This window comes from Danio rerio, chromosome 21 (assembly GCF_052040795.2).
Source record: "Danio rerio strain M-AB ecotype USA chromosome 21, GRCz13ab, whole genome shotgun sequence".
In the NCBI taxonomy this organism is placed as follows: domain Eukaryota; kingdom Metazoa; phylum Chordata; class Actinopteri; order Cypriniformes; family Danionidae; genus Danio; species Danio rerio.
Window position 1 is genome coordinate 23,111,340 of NC_141041.1, and position 23,534 is coordinate 23,134,873.

Sequence of the window (23,534 nt, forward strand, 5' to 3'; positions counted from 1 at the left end):
CATTCCCCATAAACTCACTCTTTTTCCCTGAGGAGAGGTTCCTAAACTTAGGCCTGGGTAAAAGTGTGTGTGATCAAATACAAGAACAGAGTGTTCTTTATATTGTTGTTAAAAAAACGTGTAATTGTTCTTTCAAGTCTGCGGTTCAGCAAAGTGACAACGTCTGATTAATTATTCAAAAAATATTCAAAATTATTTAAATTTGTCGCATTCTATAAAGGAAAGCTATTTGTTTTTTGTGAAGTTAGGTGTTTGCTGATTCTGAGCTCACCCCATGCAGGCCTCTGGCTAATGTTAAATGGAAGATGGCGCCTGTCCTGGAAACCTTATCAAAGAGTTATTTAGAATTTTAGGTGCCTGGTTGTCTGAGTAAACCCTTTCAATCGCTTGCATAGTTGTTATTGGAAAAATGCGTCAATGCTTTTGGATTGCTGATGGTTCAAGAGAGCGCTGATAACTGTTTCCAGGTTTACTCTTCAAAGGTGCACTTGTTCAGCTACTGTACCTGTTTGGATTTAAACTACCAGTTTGCAACAGCGATGAAACATTTGAGAAAATTAAACTGCATTTAACTGAAAAGGTCTGATTGCCAATGGGAATACATGCTGCAATTAGATATTTATATCTTGTACAAAAGCTGTGAGTGTGCGTTCAGATTTTTTTTCAGATCTATGGACCACTTAAAAAATAAATAAATAAAAAAGCGAGGTTTCACAAAATTCCTTCATGTTAACCAACACAAACTGATTGTTAACTCAATTGTTTTTTACAAATTGAAGTCAATTGAATAATTAAATTGTGTTTATTTTAAAAGTACAAGCATTTTTGAGTGATGTTAGTGGGGTCCAAAATATCATTAACAATCAACAAAAGAAAAGGATTACAACAACATGAGACTTTTTACCAATAGTTCCCCATCTTGTCGCAAGCCAGCCCTGAGTGTGCACTTACTCAACCCCCCAAGTGCTTAGAAAAACCCACACACTGTTCTATCCACATACACTACGGCCAATTTAGTTTATCCAATTCACCTAATCTGGATGTATTTGGGCGGTGGGGGACACAGACGTAACCTGAAGAAACTCATGCAAACACAGTAAACATGTGCAAACTCTGCACAGAAAGACATCTTGGCTATAACAGGACTCAAACCAGTAACCTTTTCTGACTGTGGGGCAACCGTGCTAACGATTAAAAGTAAAAGGTTGAAAATTTCTTTGTGTTGAATCACCGATAATTAAAATTTTAATAACCTATTATTCTTTGCATGGCATGTTGACATTACACTACAGAATAGCTATTTCAGAATCTAATACAAGTTCTCTGTAAACTTCAGTGAGAATTGTACTGTAAATATGAAATTGCTAAGTTAACTTAATTAAATTGTGCAAACTCATTGCCTTAAGACAATGAAGTTAAAATTACTTAATTGAATTAAGGATTTATGCCTTACTCATATTGATTGTTATTCACTTAAAATATTTACGTTTTTTTGACAACTGGATCTGTAATGTCTGTTAGAGTTTTATACAGTTTTTTTTAAGAAACCTCTGTAAATCTTAACACAAAATTAAAGTCTAAAGCATGTTTCTCTATGTTACAAAATACATAATAACACCGAATTGTTTATTTTCCAGTCTGACACAAAGCATGCTGGGAACTAGAAATCTGCATGGTTAGGCGGACTCATTTAGTTTACGTTTGGTCTAACACAATCAGAAATAGAGTTCACATAACTTGTTTTTATCGAGTTCAATGAACTTTCATTACAAAATGTTAGTCAAATCAACTCATTTCATTTAGTTAAGTGCACTGCTTGATTTTCCAGTGTGAGAATGCTGAGAGTTCACATTAAAAAAAATCATGTTTTTATAGGCAACCTAAGAAATTGGTGTAGAAAATTTGTCTATATTTAATTACTTGTTTATTTACTGGTAATAAAAAGTAATCAATACATGACAACTTGGTCTTAAGATTTTCACACAATTCGTAGGGTGATTCATTGCTTGACATTTTCTGAAAAGAGTTTATTTTCCACTAAATAAAACTGTGTGGTAAGAGTCAATATTTGCCACATCCAATTGTGTAACACATCAATTCTTCACTCTCCTTTTGTCCATCCATTTGATTTAAAAGTTTTGGTCATGCAGCATACGATTTCAATCAGATTCATCTTGCATAGTGGCTCCGAAGTGGAATGCATTTTTCAGCCCAGGTGGAATAAATCAATAGGCATTTTCAAAATATATCATGTGAAGCCACATTATTGAATTTAAACTGGCCTTGGGCAATCCGCAAAGCCATTAAATATTGTTTGAGTGCCTCGTACTTTGTTTCACTGTCTTTTCTGTTCCTACAAAAATACACACCTGACAATTTCTGTGCCCTCTAAAGTGCTTTTAGAGGTTCAGCTTACAAGTTCTACATTTTTCCCTATCCTGTCATCGCTAACTCAGCCATTTGACTAACAATATCCGCTCAGTTCTGAATATTAACACTATTAAATTGTTGCATATTTTCTCCTCCAATCTTTTCCATTTGTGTTGAAATAATCCTTTAAATCTATTCTATAAAAACCTAGCCTTTTTATGTGAAGGACTTGAGATGTTATTACCAGACAAATCAAATACTAAAAGAGCTATTCTGTGCTGTAACATCAGTGTGTTATGTCCCCCAAAAAGGATTAAGTCTAACCTTACTGGGTCTAGTTTAAAATCTGTTGTATAATTAAACTATAATAATGTAATATTAACCCATAATGGCGTTGCCCTCAAGCAACAAACCTTTTTTTTTTGGTCCACAAACCCACCCTTTAATTGAAAAAAAAAAAAAATTTACAAAAAAGTCTAATAATAAGTTGGTGACCAATAAAATTTGAGGTGGGTGTGGGTTTGACCTTTCTTCTGGGGGCAAACGAGCCATTTTTGGGACCATATTTTTATATTAAAATATTTGGTATATGCATGTGAAGAAGCATGTTTGATTGAGAAAAGACATTTTTGGTTATTATCTATATAATAAAATGTATAAAAACAATTTATAAAGAGCATTTTATAGAGGTAAAGAACAAGATTGAGCAGTTATAGGCTTATTCCTTCAACAGCAATCTTGAAGAGTCATATTTACTATGTTTCTATTCAAAGATGCAAATTAAACTTGCAAAGTCACAGTTCTGCACAGTTTATCTTTATCCCTGATTAAACAAACCTGATAAAACTGACTTCTTCAGGTTTGTTTGAAACCAACAGGTAAGTGTGTTGAAGCAGGGTTAGAACTAAACTCTGCTGGGCTGAGTTTGATGTGAATCTGGATTCAGCCCAATTGATGGTCATGGATACACAGAAAGGAAGATACAGAGTACCAGGATGCAAAGGTTCATCAAATGGAAGGTGCTCAAACTCTGTCCTGAGTGGCCGGTGTCCTGTAGAGTTTAAGTTTCAGAGTTTAGTTGCCAACCTGACAATATGCTTCTAGTATGCTAGTTAGAGCAGCTGTTTCAGGTGTGCTTAATTGGTTTAGAGCTGCAGGACACCGGCCCACCAGGGCCGAGTTTGAGCACCCCTGACCTGACTTAAAGCCAAGTGAAACTATCTGGCACCCACCTATGCATCACATCCACCAACAACTGTTTTCTGAGATTCCACAGAGATTAATATTGCTAAATTTGTGCATTCAATCGATATCCCGCAGGAACACACAATACACCATTTATGGCTAGTGTTTGATGAACTATTATTGATTATATGGTTTATGATAAATTAAAACTTTTTCTAATTTATTTCTGGCTGTTTGTTCCTTATTTCACATATAATAATATACAGAAAGCGTTGGTGTTTAAGGGCCCTAACTGCATGTTGTTGCCCAGAGGCAACAAACCAAAATCTGGTGGGGGGCTATGATGGAGCACATTTTATGATTGATTTATTATAAGTGACCCAAAGCACCCAAAAAATAGGGTTAAATAATTTTTCCCTTTTAAAACTAAAATTCATGCCATAGAGAGTTAATTACAGTACCTCATGTCAACATGATGATGGTGAATTACTGAGCCTCTGCAAAAATATTTATACCTCTATGAGCAAATGCTTTGTTTATTGCTGTCAAAATGTGTCATTTTGCTTGTCTTTTTTGTTATTAAGATAATATTAGATATGATGTCCTGTAAGAGAATAGTGATGTTCCATGCATGAGAGACTAGTCATGCCTGTAAGAGACTAGATATATATATATATATATATATATATATATATATATATATATATATATATATATATATATATATATAGGTATAGAATAGATACTAATGAAGGGCGTCTACACTTAATGTAACCTTCAGAAATTTTAGTTGTAATCTGTTTTTGTGCTGCTTACATCGCTTATCTTAAATTTTTATCAGTGTCTTAAACGGTTTTGGCTTGTTTGTTTCACTAAACTCTGTTCTGGAATGTTGAACATCTGTAATTAGATGTTGTAAGATGCAGATGTATATTTAAGGCCTTTGGAAATGTTTGTATGTGATGTGTTTTTGTGATCAGAGGGAGGCTTTTAAGCTAAAACGCATTGGCTTTTATTTTATTTCATTAAAATTTCTCCTTTTATTTCAAGTGTTGCTGGAGTTCCCTATTTTTACTATATTTGCATTTTGTCCATGCATGGTATAGAACGATGCCGAATATGTTTTTTCTCGTGTTCATTTGATCTCCACTGTATAGCCACTTAAAGCAGTCAAGATGTTTGTCTTTTTTAGGCCCTTTTGATTTTTTTACAGACCCTCATAAAAGTTTATTAAAATGTACAACAATTAATAGAGAGAATTTGCATCTCTGAAGAAGTCTTTCATGTTCGGGCAGACCTCGCGGGCATGAGAGAGTCTCGCTTTGCAGATCAACGCCAACAAAATACATCAAACAGCAATAACTCAAACTTTCAAAAGTGATTTATTTGTCTAATCCCCCTTACTGTTCTCATGCAGAGCTCTTAAAGAATAAATCATTGCCTATTAATTGAAAGCAGATTTTTTACACACACTCGCCTGACTGGATAATATAACTGCATTTGGCTGAAGGAGCCCTGTTCTTTGTCAAAACAGGAAAATACGCAGAACATGATTGGAAAAGGCAGAGCATGCATCAGATTTCTGGGATTTGATGTCTTTTGGGTTATTTTTAGGGTGTGGGGTGTCTCACATCTGGACTTGTTGCAATCAAGCAAATAAAAAAATAGTACTTTGCAAATTCTGATTAGCACATGGAATGTGCGTTTGCTTTACAAATGCTGTTAAAACATTACCCATGTGCTAAATTTGGCATAAAAACAAGCCCTGATTATCTCTAAAACACTTCACCTCATCATTCATCATTGTGTCACATTAGTTAAGAAGCCATATGACACCCATCCATCATGGCTTGATGTGGCTTAATTACTGTTTACCCGTGGCAAAGGCTATGCAGTCTGTGCTAATTCAGTTTAATGGCTTTTACTGTTGTAGTAAATCTTAGTTATAATCATAACACAAATTTTGTCAGAGCGTTTAGCATTGACACTGCTTGCAGACTTTCTGTAAAGGGATAATCATAAAGCAGAAGTTCAATTAAAAAAAATCATTCTGTCATTCTTTGCTCATTCATGTTTTTATTTTTATTTGTGACATTATCTTTTTTATGAAACCTGAACGATGTATTTATTTAGCAGGATACAAGCTGCTCTTTTTATACAATGTAAGTGAATAGGGAGTATAACAATCTCTTAGTTATTCATTCATTTTCCTTTGACTTAGTCTCTGTTTCAGAGGTTGCCACAGTGGAATGAACCGCCAACTATTCCAGCATATGTTTTACGTAGTTGATGCCCCTCCAGCCACAACCCAATATTAAGAAAAAAGCCATATACATTCATTCACACACACACACACACACACACACACACACACACACACACACACACACACACACACACTATGGGCAATTTAGATTATTCAATTCACCTATACCTCATGTCTTAAGACTGTGGGGGAAACCGGAGCACCCAGAGGAAACACACGCCAACACAGGGAAAACAAGCCATCTCCATACAGAAATGCTAACTTATAAAATGCTGGAACTAGAACCAGCAACCTTCTTGCTGTGAGGCAACAGTGCTAACCTCTGAGCCACTTTGCAGCCCTTCTAGTTATTGATGACAAAAATCAAATAGGTTTCCCAAAAAGAAGAAATTCCAGCTGTACTTCGCGTACAAACCTATGCCGGTAGCTTACTCTCTGCAATTCTTACATGGCCGCCTACTGAAGCTAAGCAGGGCTGCGCCTGGTCAGAACCTGGATGTGGTCAGGACCACATGGCAAAGCTAAGTTGCTGCCAGAAGTGGTATTAGTGAGGCCAGCAGGGGGCGCCCAACCTGCGGTCTATGTGAGTCCTAATGCCCCAGTATAGTAATGGGGACTCTACACTGCTTATCGAGAGCCATCTTTTGGATGAGACGTTAAACCGAGGTCCTGACTCTGTGTTCATTAAAAATCCCAGGTTGTCCTTTGAAAAACAATAGGGGTTTAACCCTGGCATCTAGGCCTGATCTGTCCATCATGGCTTCCTAAATGTCCCCATATCATAATTGGCTTCATCACTCTCCACCAGCTGGTGTGTCGTGTGCAGTCTGGTGAAAAATGGCTGCCGTTGCTTCATCCAGGTGGATGCTGCACATAGGTGGTGGATGAGGAGAAAACATATCCTGGATAAGTTGGTGGTTCATTCCGCTGTGGCCACCCCAGATTAATAAAGGGACTAAGCCAAAAAGAAAATAAATGAATGAATACAACTTAGGTGCACTTGTTAGTGTGGCTGACTAGTATTGATAACCTAGTAACTAACAGTAAACAAGGCAAGGATAATGGAAACGGCTAATTAGTCACATGGGTGGAATGCTCGCCACACGTTTATCTAACAAAAGCACTTCCAACTTTCCAAAGTGGGCAAAAAAACTGGTTGGCTAATTAAGAGAATTCTATTCAACATATTATTTTCAAGTTGTGGCTGGAAGGGTATCTCTTGTATTCTTGGCATTATAGAGGTGTTGGTGGTTCATTCCGCTGTGGCGATCCCTGATAAATCTAACTAATCATTGAACATGCTGCAAGTTTTAGATCAACCACAACAGAGTGAATCTTATCTGTCCAATTGGAGTAAGTGAAATATATCGTTAAGTATGGTTTTACCAGCAATTAAATTGTTTCTTCACTTTAGATCCATCCATGTGCACAAACACATGAGTGTCAAGTAAGAGCGCAATTAGGGTTTAGGTGTCTAGCTCAAGGGCACCTCAGCTGGGTATAGAAGGTGGGAGAGAATGCAGTTTGTTCACTAGCTTCTAATCATTTTAGATACTAAAATAAAATCTAATGCACCTATGTATATGATGAAAAAGACCTTGGGTGGTTGTAAATTTCGTAAGATGCCTAATATCTTCAAAACAGCATAATTGTGCAATTTTAACACTCCCTGGCCACTTTATTAGGTACACCTTACTACTAGAAGGTTGGACACCCTTTTGCCTTCATAACAGCCTTAATCCTTTGCATAGATTAAACAAGATACTGCAAATATTCCTCAGAGAGTCTGGTCCATATTGACATGATAGCATCATGCAGTTGCTTCAGAATTGTCGGCTGCACATCCATGATGCGATCTCCCGTTCCACCACATCCAAAAGGTGCTCTATTGGATTGAGAACTGTTGACTGTGGAGGCCATTTGAGTACAGTGAACACATTGTCATGTTCATGAAACCAGTCTGAGATGATCCACACTTTATGAATAAGTGTGTTATCCTACTGGAAGTAGCTATCAGTACACTGTGGTCATAAAGGGATGGACATGGTCAGCAACAATACTCAGATAGGCTGTGGCGTTGACATGATGCTCAATTGGTACAAATGGGCCCAAAGTGCCAAGAAAATATGCCCCACATCATTACACCACCACCAGCAGCCTGAAACATTGATACAAGGGAGGATAAAGCCATGCATTCACATTGTTGTTGTAAAATTCTGACCCTACCATCCCCATGTCGCAGCAGAAATCAAGACTCATCAGACCAGGTAACGTTATTACTCTCCTTAATACACCTTAAACCGTAGGAATCAGCAAAGGCAGGTCCATGACTGGATTGTTTATGACAGGCTGCTCAGCGCTTGCTTAGCATGATTCAGATCACTGGCTGAAATGATCAGGGGTAACTCAAGTAGGCAGAGAGAGAAAGAAAAAGCAAGTTCAAAAAACAGTGCAGGTTTTTTTGCAGGTTGGATGGCACATTAATTCACAAGTTACTTGAACACCTTAATCATCTACGAAAGCTAACCAATCTATCAGAGTTAATTACCACAACCCAGTTTTGCTCCCTTTGAATCTTGCTCTTTCAGTTGCTTAGAGACTGTGAATCTGCAGGCGTCAAGCAGAGCAGCAGTTCAGAGGCAGAAACGTTATGTATTCTCAGTGGCGGACAGTTATGTAATATTTTTATATACATATTTCATTATATGTACTTTTTAACATTTCAGCACAAAACATGACATTCTATTTTTTGACTCCACTACAATTAATAAAAGCATAGTATTCCGTGTTGTTGTTTCTTTGTATATTCATTCTAACTGAAGCAATCACCACCAACTCTGATACATGATTTACAGTGCTCAACATATATACTGTAAGTACACCCCTCACAAATCTTTTAAATTCATATTTTTCATAGTCAGTACTGAAGCCAAATCTGGAGCTTATCTAACAAATTAACTTACGAAAACGGGCCAAAAACTAGAACACCCAAATTTATGTTATACAAAAATGTTAAATACAAATTGAAAAAGAGGAAAAATCAAGAAAAGAAAAAAAATTAAACATTTAGTTGAAATTTTGCAGGTTGTAATTTATTATATATATTTTTGTAATATTTTGCATGAATTTATTTGTATTATCTTTTAATTTCTTAATATGTTTGGTGACTAAAATATTTTAATTAAAATATCTGTTTATTAAATCTGTTTTGTTTAAATGCACAAAAATACATTGGAAATGGATAAAATATTTGTTTTTAAAATAGGGTGTACTCAATTATGCTGAGCACTGTAAGTGTCACTGTAAGTGTAATTATTTTGGTAAAATAAAATATAACAATATGATTGGAATGAATGTTCCATTCAGCATGACTGAGCCATCATACTTGTTATGACCTGTATTATGATCTGTATTTGGGGTCTTCACTGTGATCCTTTAATTCTTTGGCCAAAAATTGTTTGTTCTAAACAAAATCATTTATTAGGTTGTTATACTGAATGACATCTAAAAATCAGGGTAAAAAAATACTTTTAACATATTGATGATGGCAACATGGAGGCTTAGTGGGTAGCACTGTCACCTCACAGCAAGAAGGTTGCTGGTTTGAGTCCTGGCTGAACAGGTGACATTTCTGTGTGGCCCTGCTCTGGTTCCCCCACAGTCCAAAGACATAGGCTAGGTGAATTGGATGAACTAAATTGGCCAAGCTGTATGAGTGGTGTGTGAATATGAGAGTATATGGGTTTCCCAGTACTGGGTTACAGCTCAAAGGGCATCTGCTGCATAAAACATATTCTTCCGCTGTGGCGACCCCTGACCTCTTTATCCATAGGCAATCATTATTATTTTAATTGCTTAATAATATTTATCAGAGTGGTGTCAGTATATTAATCAATGCAAGCATGGGCCAAAATATTATTTTCAAGAAGTGCACCTTAAAGGGTTAAATTGCCTTTTTTGTTATTTTGGAGTAATGTGTTTTTATAGTGAGTTATATTAATAATTAGCTTTTTTACTTGGCAGCAATCACAACATATTTTGTGGCACACTTTAATTAGACATATATTTCATTATGGTATCTGTATTTTTACTCAATTAAACTGTAAGGATGGTGATTACCTACATCGATTCGAACTGTAGTTTTGCCGAATGATTAAAAAGGATTATCAGGATGATGGTGAAAAACTGTACATTTATCTTTTAAAAACATCCTTCTGCAATCTTATACCAAAAAGGGAAATAATGGCAGTTATATTAGCTAAAATTGTAAGAGAGCATTGCTATTCCAAGATAGCATACAAATGTGGGCCACTGGTGGTATTCCTTCGGCCAAGACAAAATGAATGTGAGCCTAAAGAGGCCCATCTGTACAATGGCAAAGGGTCAAAATTCATATATGGGTCATTTAAGGCAAATATTTGGCACTTATGGCAAAATGTAATCTGAATGTGAGCTTAATGTTCCCCATGTGAAAAATGATATATTTTGCCCAAATGACAGTGGACAAATGTTGGCAAAATAGTAGCATGGTCAATTAAGTGTAAACTGGGTAATCTGCACTTACACGTGTGAGTAAAGTGGCTTACACGTGTAAATACAAATGTGGCCCAGGTATAGTTAAGACATATGTGGGCCACTTTTGGCAAATACTTGGCACAGTAAGCTCTGGCTATCGCGGCTGTGAGCCTAATGTGGCCCAAAGAAGATATGGTAAATGTGACCCAATTATCCTTAAACATATGTGGGCCACTTTTGGTGAATATTCGGCACAGTAAGCTATGGCTAATGTAAATTTGAGCCTACAGTGGCTCAGAGAAGATATGACAAATGGGACCAAGCTATCCTAAAACAAATGTGGGCCTCTTTTGGCAAATATTTGGCACAGTTAGCTCTAGCTAATGTGGCTGTGAGCCTAAAGCGGCCCAGAGAAGATATGGCAAATGTGGTCCAGTTATCGTAAAACACACGTGGACCACCATCATGGAGAAAAGTGTTTGCTGGAGTTGGGCTCATAGCCCTGAACCTTTTAATATAAATTTTCCTTTAGGTTGCTGTAACTTTTAAGAGCTTTGCTTGAAAAGTTTGTTCATTACAGCAAACAAAATTAAGTGAGGCACAACCTGTGATAAATTAATACAATTCACTGATGTTTACCAATGTTTAATCCATTATAAGAATTAATGTGCAAGTGTCTGGTGTGGGCCAGATCTGGACCAGAATAAAAGCAAACTGTGGCCCAGAATAGGGTCAGCTCTGGTTCATTTGGTTCAATTCTGGCTGATACCTGATATTGCTATGGATTAATTGTGGCCCAGATCTGGCAAACAGGAGCGGACTGCCCAAGTGCCATGAATTTTGCTAGCTGGGTTATGTGATTTTAAAGCCCCCAAAGTCCACACACATATTAACCAAGCCCTGGTCTTGTATCTGCCTTTGGAATCTGTATGGACCTGCCACATGTTTTGCAATATAATCAAATGCATATGATAATTTGCACTCTTACAATACTCAGTCCACCACTGCATACGGGTTTGTTTTATCATCTTACTTCATCCAGGATGCTGGACGACCCATAATTAAAAGATTAGAATGTAAAAAATGAAAGCGTTACAAATCTTTCAAATAGCTGCCGGGCATCACAGTAATAAAACGTACAGTAAGTCCATTTACACTTTCACAATGGGAAGCAAAGCTGAGCAGGAAAACTCACACAGAGATCTGACCCATTCACCTGATTTATACCCAGTGACTGCCCCCAGCTGTTCACATTGCCAGAGCCAAGACTAAGCATGCATAGCTGAATGCCATTTATTGGGAATTCAAAACCTCTGGCCAAAAGTCAAGGTGCCAACAGAGCCATGGTTAAAATCAAATTCACAAGTGCTGATCTCCAGGAGCAGAGACTATTACAGACTTCATCAAATCACCACAGCATCCAAACGTTCTCCATATTACAAAGGGCTTTCTTTGTAAAAACGACGATCAGGATCAAGCGGGATGTCCGACCATCCCCTTAAACTAACATACACAAAGAGAGAAAATGAAATAGGAGCGCTCGGTAAAATCCCCTTTGTCTCCCTCCAAAGCTGTTCAAAGAGAACAAATTGCCAGAAACTGTTAGATCCAACAGCCAGCGGAAATAATTCACAGCTTCATTGTGTGACTATTAAGGTCTGCAACTGAGGGGCTTCTGTTTCAAAATATTTTGTCAGGCCTTCAGTGAGAGATGAGCAGCACCGTCTGGCACTTTGTGTGCGGCCAGTACAATGACTCATTGTGACCGAAGAGGAAAGTGGGCTTTTGGGATCTGGAGAGAAGGGGATATTAGTCACAACTCCCTGAACTGCCCCAATCTGGGCTTGGTGGCCCATCTCGGTTCATTGTGATTAACACGACTTGACGAACAAACGATGTGAGGAGTCTGGCATGATGACGTGCCGCAACAGGTGTTTACTCATTTATGGCACAATGGATTGTTAGTTTCAGTTCAAAGTAAACCTCCCATTATGTCTGCTGCTCATTATGACAAGATTCTCACTGGTATCAGTGATCATGTGAACTAATGACCCACTGAGGAGTATTGATGTTTGTTACCTAGCTCTAGCAAGAATTTGACTATTGCAGACAAATGAGGTCATTATATGGAAGGACATTTCTGACACAGAATTAAAAGAAAATGAATAAATCATATTCATATATAGTTTGTTTAAATTTGGACTTTTTTCTCTTTCGCAATTGTGAAATGTAAACCATATAAAAAAAAATTTAATTAACTTTAGAAGGGAATAAAGTGAAATGTACTGCAATTTTGAGGGGAAAAATGCAGTAAGAAATTCTGAGGGCTCTATTTTAACAATCTAGGTTCAGAGTCTAAAGCGCATGGCGAAAAAGCATTAAGCTTTTTCTTGTAAAGTGTCAAAAAGTTAACTTGATTAGAGTTGCAGGCCATTAAACTGTATTACATTAAATTTGCCATGGGTAATTTTCTAATTTATTTGTGAATTATTTTTAAAAAACTGGAAAATGTTTCTTTAAAACATTAAATGATGTAGTATAATTAATGTTTAATAATGAACTTGTTATGGTAAAAACACAAACAATGCCATTTATAACACAGTGGAGTTCAATGCTGAATACACTAGTCAAGCTGCTCCTGTCTTTGCCTTGATTTTCTCGCTGATGTCTAGTGCATTGTGTATCTGTAAAGTCACATTATTTACATTTTAATAGTCTGATTCATTCATTCATACATTCATTTTATTTTCAGCTTAGTCCCTTTATTAATCAGGGGTCGCAACAGCAGAATGGAACCCCCAACTTATCCAACATGTTTTACTCAGTGCATGCCCTTCCAACCGCAACTCAACACTGGGAAACACTCATACACTCTTGCATTCACACACATACACTACAGCCAATTTTGCTTACTCAATTCAGCTATAGCCCATGTCTTTGGACTGTGGGGGAAACTCATGTGAACAAAGAGAAAACATGCAAAATCCACACAGAAATGCCAACTGACCGAGCCAGGGCTTGAATCAGCGACTTTCTTGCTGTAAGGCGATCGAGCTACACACTGCACAACTGTGACGCCCCAAGTCTGATTCATTTATAACATTTCAATGAATCATTTAATTTTAGTTGGCTTTTTTGTAGCTCCTCAATCAAACAAAGTAACAAAAAGGTACATAAATTCAAAATGATCATCTCTGTGTAAGGCATTTCTTTTTAGATGGGATGGCGGGCCAAACAAAAGCTTACCATGGACCAACTTTGGTCCGCAGTCCCAATCTTGGGCACCTCTGATATACACTAAGAGTTGAGAGATGAACATTTGTGAGATATAAACAGAAGTTGAATAGAGAATAAATAAGAAATACAAGATTCTAACTTGCAATTACTTAATCCCAAAGTCCAGATGAGAAAAAGTCAGAACTGCAATATATAAATTCAAACTGAGAATTGAAACATAAAAAGTTGTGATGATTTTTATAATCACTTGATAAAATTATCATTAGTTATACCTTTTTTATTGTGTTAATTATAAAATGTAAACTAAAAAAAGTCAGAATTACAACATTTAAATTCACAATTCTTAGAGAAAAAAGTCAGAATTGCAAGATATAAACCTCTAATATAAATAATCTAGGATATATTGTTCCCAGTTTATAATTTCCTTTATTTTAATTCCACAGTGGGAAAAATGTTAGATGTTATGTTAAATGGTAAACTCAAAACTCAGAAGCTCAGAACAAATTTTTTTTTTTTAATTCTGGGAGAAAATTCCAAAAAAAAAAAAAAAAGGTAAAAAAAGGTCAGAAACTGGCTTCCTTCCATAATAACTTAAGTGACATAAATATAAGACCAAAAACGATAAAAGTCTATTAAAGAAAATATAGCATGCCCTTTAGTCTGGACATCAGCCCAATATATTTTTCATCATTTTAAGTGCATACAAGTTACACATAACCAGATCCATATACACGCAACATAACATTGCAATGTGAAGCATTTTCTGCATAGAGAATACTCTATTGATGACCAGGTGGAATTGGCTGCTTTGACTTTACAATAAATAGTGTATTTGTTTTTAGTTTATCAATCTTACATATATGAATAGCATTTAACTAAGCACAGTGGAGAATAAGTGGCCTACATCAACTTTATAAAAGCATTCCGGGCCAATAAGCTTCTACTGTAAATCATCCTTTGATGTACACAGCGGATACGTGCTACAATTACATACAACATTTGCTTTAATGATGATTGCTTTTAAATCCTTTCATGGTTAAAATTTAGGCCCAAATAGCATATATTTTCTCACTTTCTTTCTCAAACATGCATTTTTTAGCAGTGCAAGAGAAATAACTGACCTCAAGGCTCTCAGAAAAAAAAATACAAAGGCCTCAGAAAGAATTCTAGGATGTCAAACTCATAAAGAGTTGTGCTAAACTGACTCATAGTAATAAAGGAGATCTTTAGACTACCTGCTGCCAGCATCTGGTTTTGTACTACATGCACATTGTGAGAGTGCGAGTGTTCTTCTAGTAATAAAATGGGTGTCAGACTGGGATGGCACAGTGTTTAAGCGGAGAGGAGACTAAGATGTGCAAAGACTGTCCAGCTGTTCAGGGTTTAAGTACTTCACCACTTCCTTGATCCCGTCTTCACAGCTCCTAATCTTACTCAAGTCCTTCTGCTTGTCCTCATCTTCTTTGAACTTTCTCCAAGCGTCTGAAGTGCAAGAAGAGAAAGGAAAGGACAAGTCGGATGCAGAGGCCTGTTTTATAGCAAAGCAACATGTGCATTCACACTAAAAGTTGCATCTGAATTGCTACTTCCAGTATTTTAGTAATAGTCCTGTAATACGGCTGACAAAATCCATATGAATCACTTTAGCATGTGTTGTGAAACAGTCTGTCTGGCATTTCAGCCTTTAAGTTAAAGCCCAGCCAAAACTCACAGAATGCACGATGGCTTGATATTAAAAGTGACTTGCTGAAATAGTTAGACAGAATATTTGCAAAAAGGAAATCAAAAACCTTTCTTTAATTTACATGTTATACATGTTCAATTTCCTTTAGTCTGCTCTACCTACTCTTATTTCCTGGCAGCTGAAAACACTCTCAAATATTTAGTGCCGTCCCTGGTAGAGTCTCGGTTTTCAGAGGCGTTTAAAACTTATTGTGGGTTGACTTAAGCAGAGGAGTATTTTTACAATGTTTGTTCACTAAATAAATAAATAATCTAAAGTTTCCATCACAGATCTGTATATATACTAGAACTTTCTAGCCTAAATTAATTTAGTCAAAAAAAAAAACAAAAAAAACATTCACCATACCTTCATCTAAAGTGGTCAGTAGTATGTATTGTTCTGGATGTTCAATAAGGTCTTTCTTCTTAACGTCACCTGTCTCCATTAAATGCAAAACGCCTGTAAAGATAAGACGGTTTTAATAGTGATACTACGAAATTTTACTAAAACAAAAATACAAAAAAACTAAAAAACTAAATACAGTTAAAATACTTTTTCTTTTTTGCAGCTGAAAGTTGGCAAAGTTTTAAAAATTGCATATCTAGGTCAGTCAATTTGGAAGTTATCTAGTAAAGGAAGAGAATCCTTATCTCCATTTTTACATTCCAGCAACAACTGGTTGTTCCAGGACTGACAGATGTGTTTAATATTACAAACGCACAAGTTACAGATTTACATCCAATTTATTCTGTTCACCTTCAACAGTTTTCCAGACTTGCACTTCTACTTCTGTGGCTCCTTGTCTCTCGATGGCAATCATTCGTACTTTATCTTCAGTCTGTGCAGCCGATGAGGGTTCAAATTTATACACCAGTAAACTGTTGTTGTCCTGAGCAAGGTAGCACTCCGACTTGTTGCTCTCTGGTTTGAGCTCTGGAAATGAACATGAAATAATCAGTGACTTTGTCTGCAGTTTGTTTCTTTTTTATGTAATGCCCATTCATCTGAATACATGCTAATGTTTTAATGTATTATTATCTTATATTTATAGACTGCAACTGTCAGGATTCAGAAGTTAAAAGTTGTCTATCAATCAATTGTATCTGCTTGTTAAGTGGAATTGTATTGAAACTGCAATTGTTAATGCCATACTGCTTTAAGGTCCAAGCCACTACTTATTTGAATTGTGAAAATAATTGTTTATGACCACTTTTTAGTCATATCACAGATTTTTAAAATATAAAATCATGATCGCAGTAGGTAGTGCTGTCGCCTCACAGCAAGAAGGTCGCTGGTTCGAACCTCGGCTCAGTTGGCATTTCTGTGTGGAGTTTGCATGTTCTCCCTGCCTTCGTTTGGGTTTCCTCTGGGTGCTCCGGTTTCCCCCACAGTCCAATAACATGCGGTACAGGTGAATTGGGTAGGCTAAATTCTCCAAAGTGTGTGAATGTGTGTGGATGTTTCCCTGAGGTGGGTTGCGGCTGGAAGGCATCCGCTGCGTAAAAACTTGCTGGATAAGTTGGCGGTTCATTTCACTGTGGCGACCCCGGATTAATCAAGGGACTAAGCCAACATGAATGAATATATATATATATATATATATATATATATATATATATATATATATATATATATATATATATATATATATATATGAGCAATATCACACAAGTAGCAGTGCGTAATGGCTGCATATCAGCACTGATGGGAGGCGTGCGTTGCTCCCCACCAGTGCTGATATACAGCCATATCACACTGCTACGAGTGTGATATTGTGTTTATACAACAGTTCGATGGCACAATCTTGTATATAAAAAGAAAATCAAACACAGGTCTAAAACCCTTTTGTATTAGGAACTACTTTTTTCCACCATTCATTCACATCTGCAGCTAACATCAGAACAGAAGAAGCCGTTACTAATTCACCAACGTCACTTTAGAGCTAGTGTTTGAATGATTCTCTATAGTGTAAAGTGAAGCGATGGTTCTTGTGTGACCCCTTTAAGGTGATGACAAAACAGCTGATTTTTGCTCACATTTTAAGATAATTACTATATGATAACCGAAAACTGGTAGAAGATAGAAGAGTGATCATACAGTGGCTATGGCCTAAAAACTTGTCAACGAAATCGTGCTTTCTTACAATTAGCATATCTGATTTACCGGCTTTTAAGAAAACCTACTTGAATAGATGTAATGTCCTGACTCACTAACTCATCACTATCCTCCAGTTTAGTCCCAGATTCATTAGGGGTTACCACAGTGGAACCACTAATAACTCCGCTATATGTTTTACGCAGTGGATGAAATTCCAGCCACATCCCATCACTGGGAAACACCCATACACTCCAATAATATCCAGCTGCAGACCCGCAGAACCACACATGTTTCAGGCACACACAATCTAGCACACACAATCTAGGCAAACCATATTTGGTTACGACATATGTTAATGTTAAGAACGTCTTCTCGGACATCGTCATCAATATAATTGTATATTGTTAATAAATATTGTACAAAATAAACAATAGTGTGTACTATTTCACAAATATTGTGATCAAGAGGAGCAAATGGGGAGCGTTGTTTCCGATTGCCATTCAATATAATTGACTAAACAGTTTTCTATTAGTCATCATAGATGATCAGTCATTATTATCTGACAGAGTCAAAATAGCAGATACTCGTTTGCTGGCCTTGCTGAACGATCTAAATTGGACAGGTTTAATAGGCAATAATACATCTGTAATCTCAATTCCCTTAAACATGTTGGTCATCAATGAAAGACTAACCCATGATAGGACAGAAATATATTGAGAATCTCAATGGACCATCAGTTCAACACTGCAGCTAGGATTACTTGCAAGTTCAGCGCTGAACCATGTAAAAGATCTCTGCATAAAAGTGTTTCAATGTGTGAACAACATGCGGTCCCTTCCTTGTGCCCAACCTACCAGAATTTTTTTATGCAGCACAATGCCTTAGCAGTGTCATAGCAAAACAGGTAAAGCTGAAAACATTGAAAAATAAAATGGCAGCCAAGTGTCCTGATCTTAACCTGACTGAAAATCTCTGGAAAATCCAAGGTGACAATATCATACAGCCAGTGAACTGTGGAAGAGACTGAAGAAGAGCTCAAGATCTCAGCAGAGTAATGTGCGAAACTAATGATGTCCTGTGGGAGACTTATTTAATGTCCTGTGAGGTAAGTGTAATGTCCAGCACATCTGCTAAAGTCAAAGTAAGGGCCTCTACCCTTCCTAATTTTTGACAATTTTAAAACTTAAAAAATACACACATTTTTAAAATCCCTATAGAAAAAACAAATGAAAAACATTCGTCCATCATTGCAAAAAAGTAAGCATTTAGACTATTTGTACCATGAAAACACTCATCATAGCATAATTTGATATGCTTACCTGGACATATCTTACAGCATTTCCCCTCTATCTTTATGGGATGTTGGCACGGATACTGGTTGGGGCACGTGACTCTCTTGCATTCTTGAAAGCCGTCCCTGCATGTGCACAAAATGCACTCCAAAATCTTCCCCAGCACCGGATGCCAGACGTCACCATGAGAATAGGTCTTGCCACTGTACACACAAGCTTAGACAAAGTCAGAAACCGTACATTACTTTTACAGGATGTGACTTCAATAGGTTTTGACAAGCATTTTCTGGCATTTCCATGCAGTGGTGCACTAAACTGTACCTCTCTGATGTTTGCGCTGTAGAAGGATTTTAACAGTGGTTTCGGAAGCTCCTTTGAGGTGTAATGTCTGTAGGTTGAGACCTCTGGGAGACCCCCGTAGTGTTGATGGTGTGGCCCTAACAGAGCGACCCCTGACCTGATCTGCTGCACACTGATCCACCGAATGCCTCTTGTGATTCAGGACACATAAAAGTAAATGTTGTAACTTTGGACTTGTTCATATGTTTTCCTATTATCCACCTTTTTACTACAGCCCATGATGAGTGAATTATGGGAGTAACTTCCGTTATACAGTAAAAAAGTAAGTGAAGGGTTAAACAAGGGACAGTGCATTGACATAATTCTCCCCACAATTAATCCATCCAATATTATCCATCCAATAATCATTATTATTCATTTATTTATTTTATTTTCGACTCAGTACCTTTGTTTACCTAGGGTCGCGATAGTGGAATGAATCCAACGAATCGCCAACTTATCCAGCATATGATTTACGCAGAGGATGCCTTTCCTGCTGCAACCCATCTCTGGGAAACATCCATACACACTTATTCACACTCATACACTACAGACAATTTAGCCGACCCAATTCACCTGTACTGCATGTCTTTGGACTGTGGGGGAAACCGGAGCACCCGAAGGAAACCCACGCGAACGCAGGGAGAACAAGCAAGCTCCACACAGAAACGCCAACTGACCCAGCCAAGGCTCGAACCAGCGACCTTCTTGCTGTGAGGCAGCAGCTTTATCTACTGTGCCACCGCATCACCCATTTATTATAATTTATTACTATGAAATGACTTAAATTTGGGGTAAAAAGAATTAAATTAAATTAAATTAAGTCTTTACTTTTCTGGATTTTTATGGACTTGTTGAATGTTAATGTACTGTAGGGAATGCAAAGAGAAAATTACCTGGAGGAACTAAACACAATGAATTATGTATGGATTATTTGTAGCACAAATATCTTAATATTTAAAATGATCCCATGGGAAAATACTATAGTATACCTTTATAGTATTATAATAGTATACTAATATAGTAATGCTGATTACACGATAACAATACACCCATACACTCTCGCATTGACCTCTTGTGATTCAGGACACATAAAAGCAAATGTTGCAACTCTGAACTTGTTCAAATATCATCCTATTATCCACCTTTTTACTACACAACATGATGCGTAAATTATGGGAGTAACTTCCATTATACGGTTATATTATACAGTACAGTTTGTACATTTTAGTATGGTTCAAAAACATTAAAGTATTCATTCAAATATTAAAGTATTCATTCATTCAAAGTATTCATTTATGAACGACTATTCCTGCATATGTTTTACACAGACGATGCCCTTCCAGCCACAACCCAGTATTGGGAAACACCCATACACTCTCATTCACACACACACTCATACACTATGGACAATTTAGTTTATTCAATTCACCTATAGTGCATGTCTTTGGACTGTGGGGGAAACTGGAGACCCTGGAGGAAACCAGAAATGCCTACTGGTTCAGCCGGGACTCAAACCAGCGACCTTCTTGCTGTGAGGCAACAGTGCTAACCACTGAGGCACCATGCCACCCCAACACTATAGTTTTTACTATTAATTGCTATGGTATTTTAACACAGTACATTTTATATGGGACGTGTTTCTGTACTTTTGAATGGAAGTTGAACCAAACTGAAAGTGCAACCCATAATTTAAAACACAGAAGTCACATGCAGAAAAGGTTGAGAGAGTAGCATGAATGAATAATAGTATAGAAAGACTTATAAAAGAATATATAAAAAGAAAATACTGTACATACAGCTCCTCTGTTTAGTTGTTGTCCTCCGTCTTCAAATGATGCTGAATTGATATCAATTGCACTTTCTGTTCAAAACAGACAATGTTAGTTCACTGCCACAATATAAGCCAAGGTGCAACTAAAAAGTAATACAGCTTACCCTATGTTACAAATAGTTTTATTTATACTCTATTAAAATACGCTACAAGTCTATAAAAAGTGAATAATATTAAGAGAAGAAAACACAAATATACTGTATTGTCACCTTTGCACACTAGACAGCAAGTATCCGGGACTGGCACTGGTGAGGAGCATGTGATAGGTTGACAGGATTTCAATGCACAGAATATATTTCCATTCTTAAATGAAAAAAAAAAATGAAAATGAAAAAAGTATATAGACAAAGAATGAGAAATTGTAGACATGATTAAAATCTGACAAACATAATGCTATCAATTAACTACTGAAGGATCTCAAAAGATCCCTTTCATTGACCAGTAATTTACACTGTCAGAAATAAAGGTACGCGAGCTGTCACTGGGGTGGTACCTTTTCAAAAGGTACAAATTTGTTCCTAAATGGTCTATATTAATACCTCAAGGGTACATATTAGTACCTAAAAAGTACAAAAGTGTTCCTCTGAAAATTTGTAGGTACTAATGTATACTTTTGAGGTACAGTACCAATATGGACCCTTTAAGTACAAATACCCTTTTAAAAGGTACTACCCCAGTGACAGCTCTTTTACCTTTATTTCTGAGACTGTACTCTTTTATTATTAAAGATGAATTATTTTTTCAATAATTCAAATAATGTTTTCTTGAACAGATGTTTAAAATTCCTAATGTATAATATACCAATATTTCTTTTACATTTTATTATTTTGTGTTTTCATGTAACCAAAGATACCAATACAAAAACTTTAATATTATCGGGAATATTGGACAAAACAAGGAAAATTTTAGTTATGTTATTTTGTCAAACACTGATACTAAATCAGGTTAAAAAAGCATATGAAACTACAGATTTTTTTTTAAATGATGCATGAACTGATATATTGTGAATAAAATGATGATCATGAAACATTATTACACAGATTGCTTGACTAATTTAAATTTTATGCATTATATTTGCATTAAATCTTTAATGCAGACTCTTTTATTCAAAATAACTTGCTCTACAATTCTCGACCTTGACTTTTCAATATGCTCTAAAGTCTGTGCTAAAGAAATACTTCATATTTACACCTGATCTCACAAGACTATCTTATGCTATTATAAAAACTTGAAAGGATGTTTTGAACCATTTGAAATGATCTACCATGTTTAAAGGTACAGTAAGAGATGTACCCTGAATGCCAAAAAACAAAAACAGACTTACAGAGCAAGTACACATGACACACTGGTTCGACTGACGGGTTGGGAATAGCTCATGGTTTGCAAAAGTTTCCCCCGTTTGGTAAATGCTTCCATTATACCTACAGGTTTTAATGGGTGCCCGCAAACCTGCAGGAGTTCTGTGCTCATCTGATGATAGGAATATACATAATATTCATTAGAGAGGGTGACTTACATCAAAAATCCACTAGAATCATGCACATCAATTTTACCTGCACACCGAGGGCAACACTGCTGTGAGTTTGTGACTGGATTTTCACATCGCAGAGAAGGGCATTTGATGCTGTTGCATTTCACAAGTCCAGGCTATACATATATCCACATAAAAAGAAACAGAAACATTTACGTGTTAAACAAACTATGGGAATCTGACACAAGCATGTACCTGCATGCACGTTTAAAGGTTTACTTGTTCACACTGTTTGAGAAAATCAAATGGTCATCTGAATCATTTAACTAAAATAACTATGGCATAGTATAACTCAAAAAAATTGAAATGTAAAATGTGGATACATACTTCTGTGCAAGTACAGCGCATGCAGAACATGAATCCAAAGGGTTCCAAATAGGGATGCCAACTATCTCCTGGCCTGTACGTCTTCTCTTTAAATGTGCAAAAAACATCTAACACAGCATGCAACACAAACAATAATACAAATTATTAAGCTTTTTTAATGCTAATAACTAAAATATAAAAGTTAAAAACAAATAAATAAACAAAATTACCATTAAAGCAAAATACAAAAACAAAAAACATACGAACAAAAGCAAACTTGGCAATAAAAGGGAGACACTTGATGACACTGATAAAATGTCATTTATTTTGAATAATTTCAAAGGGGAACTATTATTGTACATAAAGTCTATCCTACAAAGGAATAATTAAAAACATTAGTATCCCTACAGTGATAAAAGCTACTAAATTTTTTGTTGACTTATTACAAAAAATGTCGTTGTTTACATATGTAAATGAAGTTGTCCTAGGTGTCCTAGGACAATTTGCATGAAATGTCATAACTTTAAAAACAATAAAAACGCTGTAAAAATATTTTGTATTATATACCACACATTTTCAATACATTCGTATCGTTGTCAAAATGATGCATCGAGATGTGATGCCCATTTACCAATATAATATTGTTTGATGGAGTCACTTACTTTTTCCAGGTCGTAATGCCTCAGTTTCACCCTGAACAAAGCACCGCATTGTGACCAAAATGAAAAAATGTTTCAAGCAGGTCATTCTTTTCTTCATATTCCAGAAAAAAAAACTGGAGATGCAGGATTTGTCTTCTCAAACTTCTCCGCACTTTTTAACCACGACGGTCTGTGGGA

The 23,534-nt window shown here is 36.4% G+C and overlaps 3 protein-coding genes across 5 annotated transcripts in view; 1 reads left to right on the forward strand and 2 right to left on the reverse strand.

The window, feature by feature from the left end:
* The window catches only part of LOC147838831 (odorant receptor 131-2-like), a 1,093,102-nt gene that overhangs the window by 173,388 nt on the left and 896,180 nt on the right, over positions 1 to 23,534 (reverse strand). The gene's annotated exons all lie outside the window — the stretch shown is intronic.
* Positions 1 to 23,534, forward strand: part of neu3.1 (sialidase 3 (membrane sialidase), tandem duplicate 1) — a 156,403-nt gene that overhangs the window by 118,199 nt on the left and 14,670 nt on the right. The gene's annotated exons all lie outside the window — the stretch shown is intronic.
* On the reverse strand, positions 13,837 to 23,530 carry chrdl2 (chordin-like 2). Of its 2 annotated transcripts, none has more exons than XR_015519638.1 (11): positions 23,358 to 23,530; positions 22,717 to 22,823; positions 22,412 to 22,505; positions 22,183 to 22,328; positions 21,068 to 21,161; positions 20,824 to 20,888; positions 19,007 to 19,175; positions 18,713 to 18,888; positions 16,053 to 16,229; positions 15,663 to 15,755; positions 13,837 to 15,055 (listed from the first exon to the last, which is right to left on the reverse strand). XR_015519638.1 is itself a non-coding variant. In NM_001130959.2 (11 exon segments), coding segments are annotated over 11 exon segments (1,365 nt in total). In that variant the 5' UTR covers positions 23,455 to 23,515; the 3' UTR covers positions 14,225 to 14,921.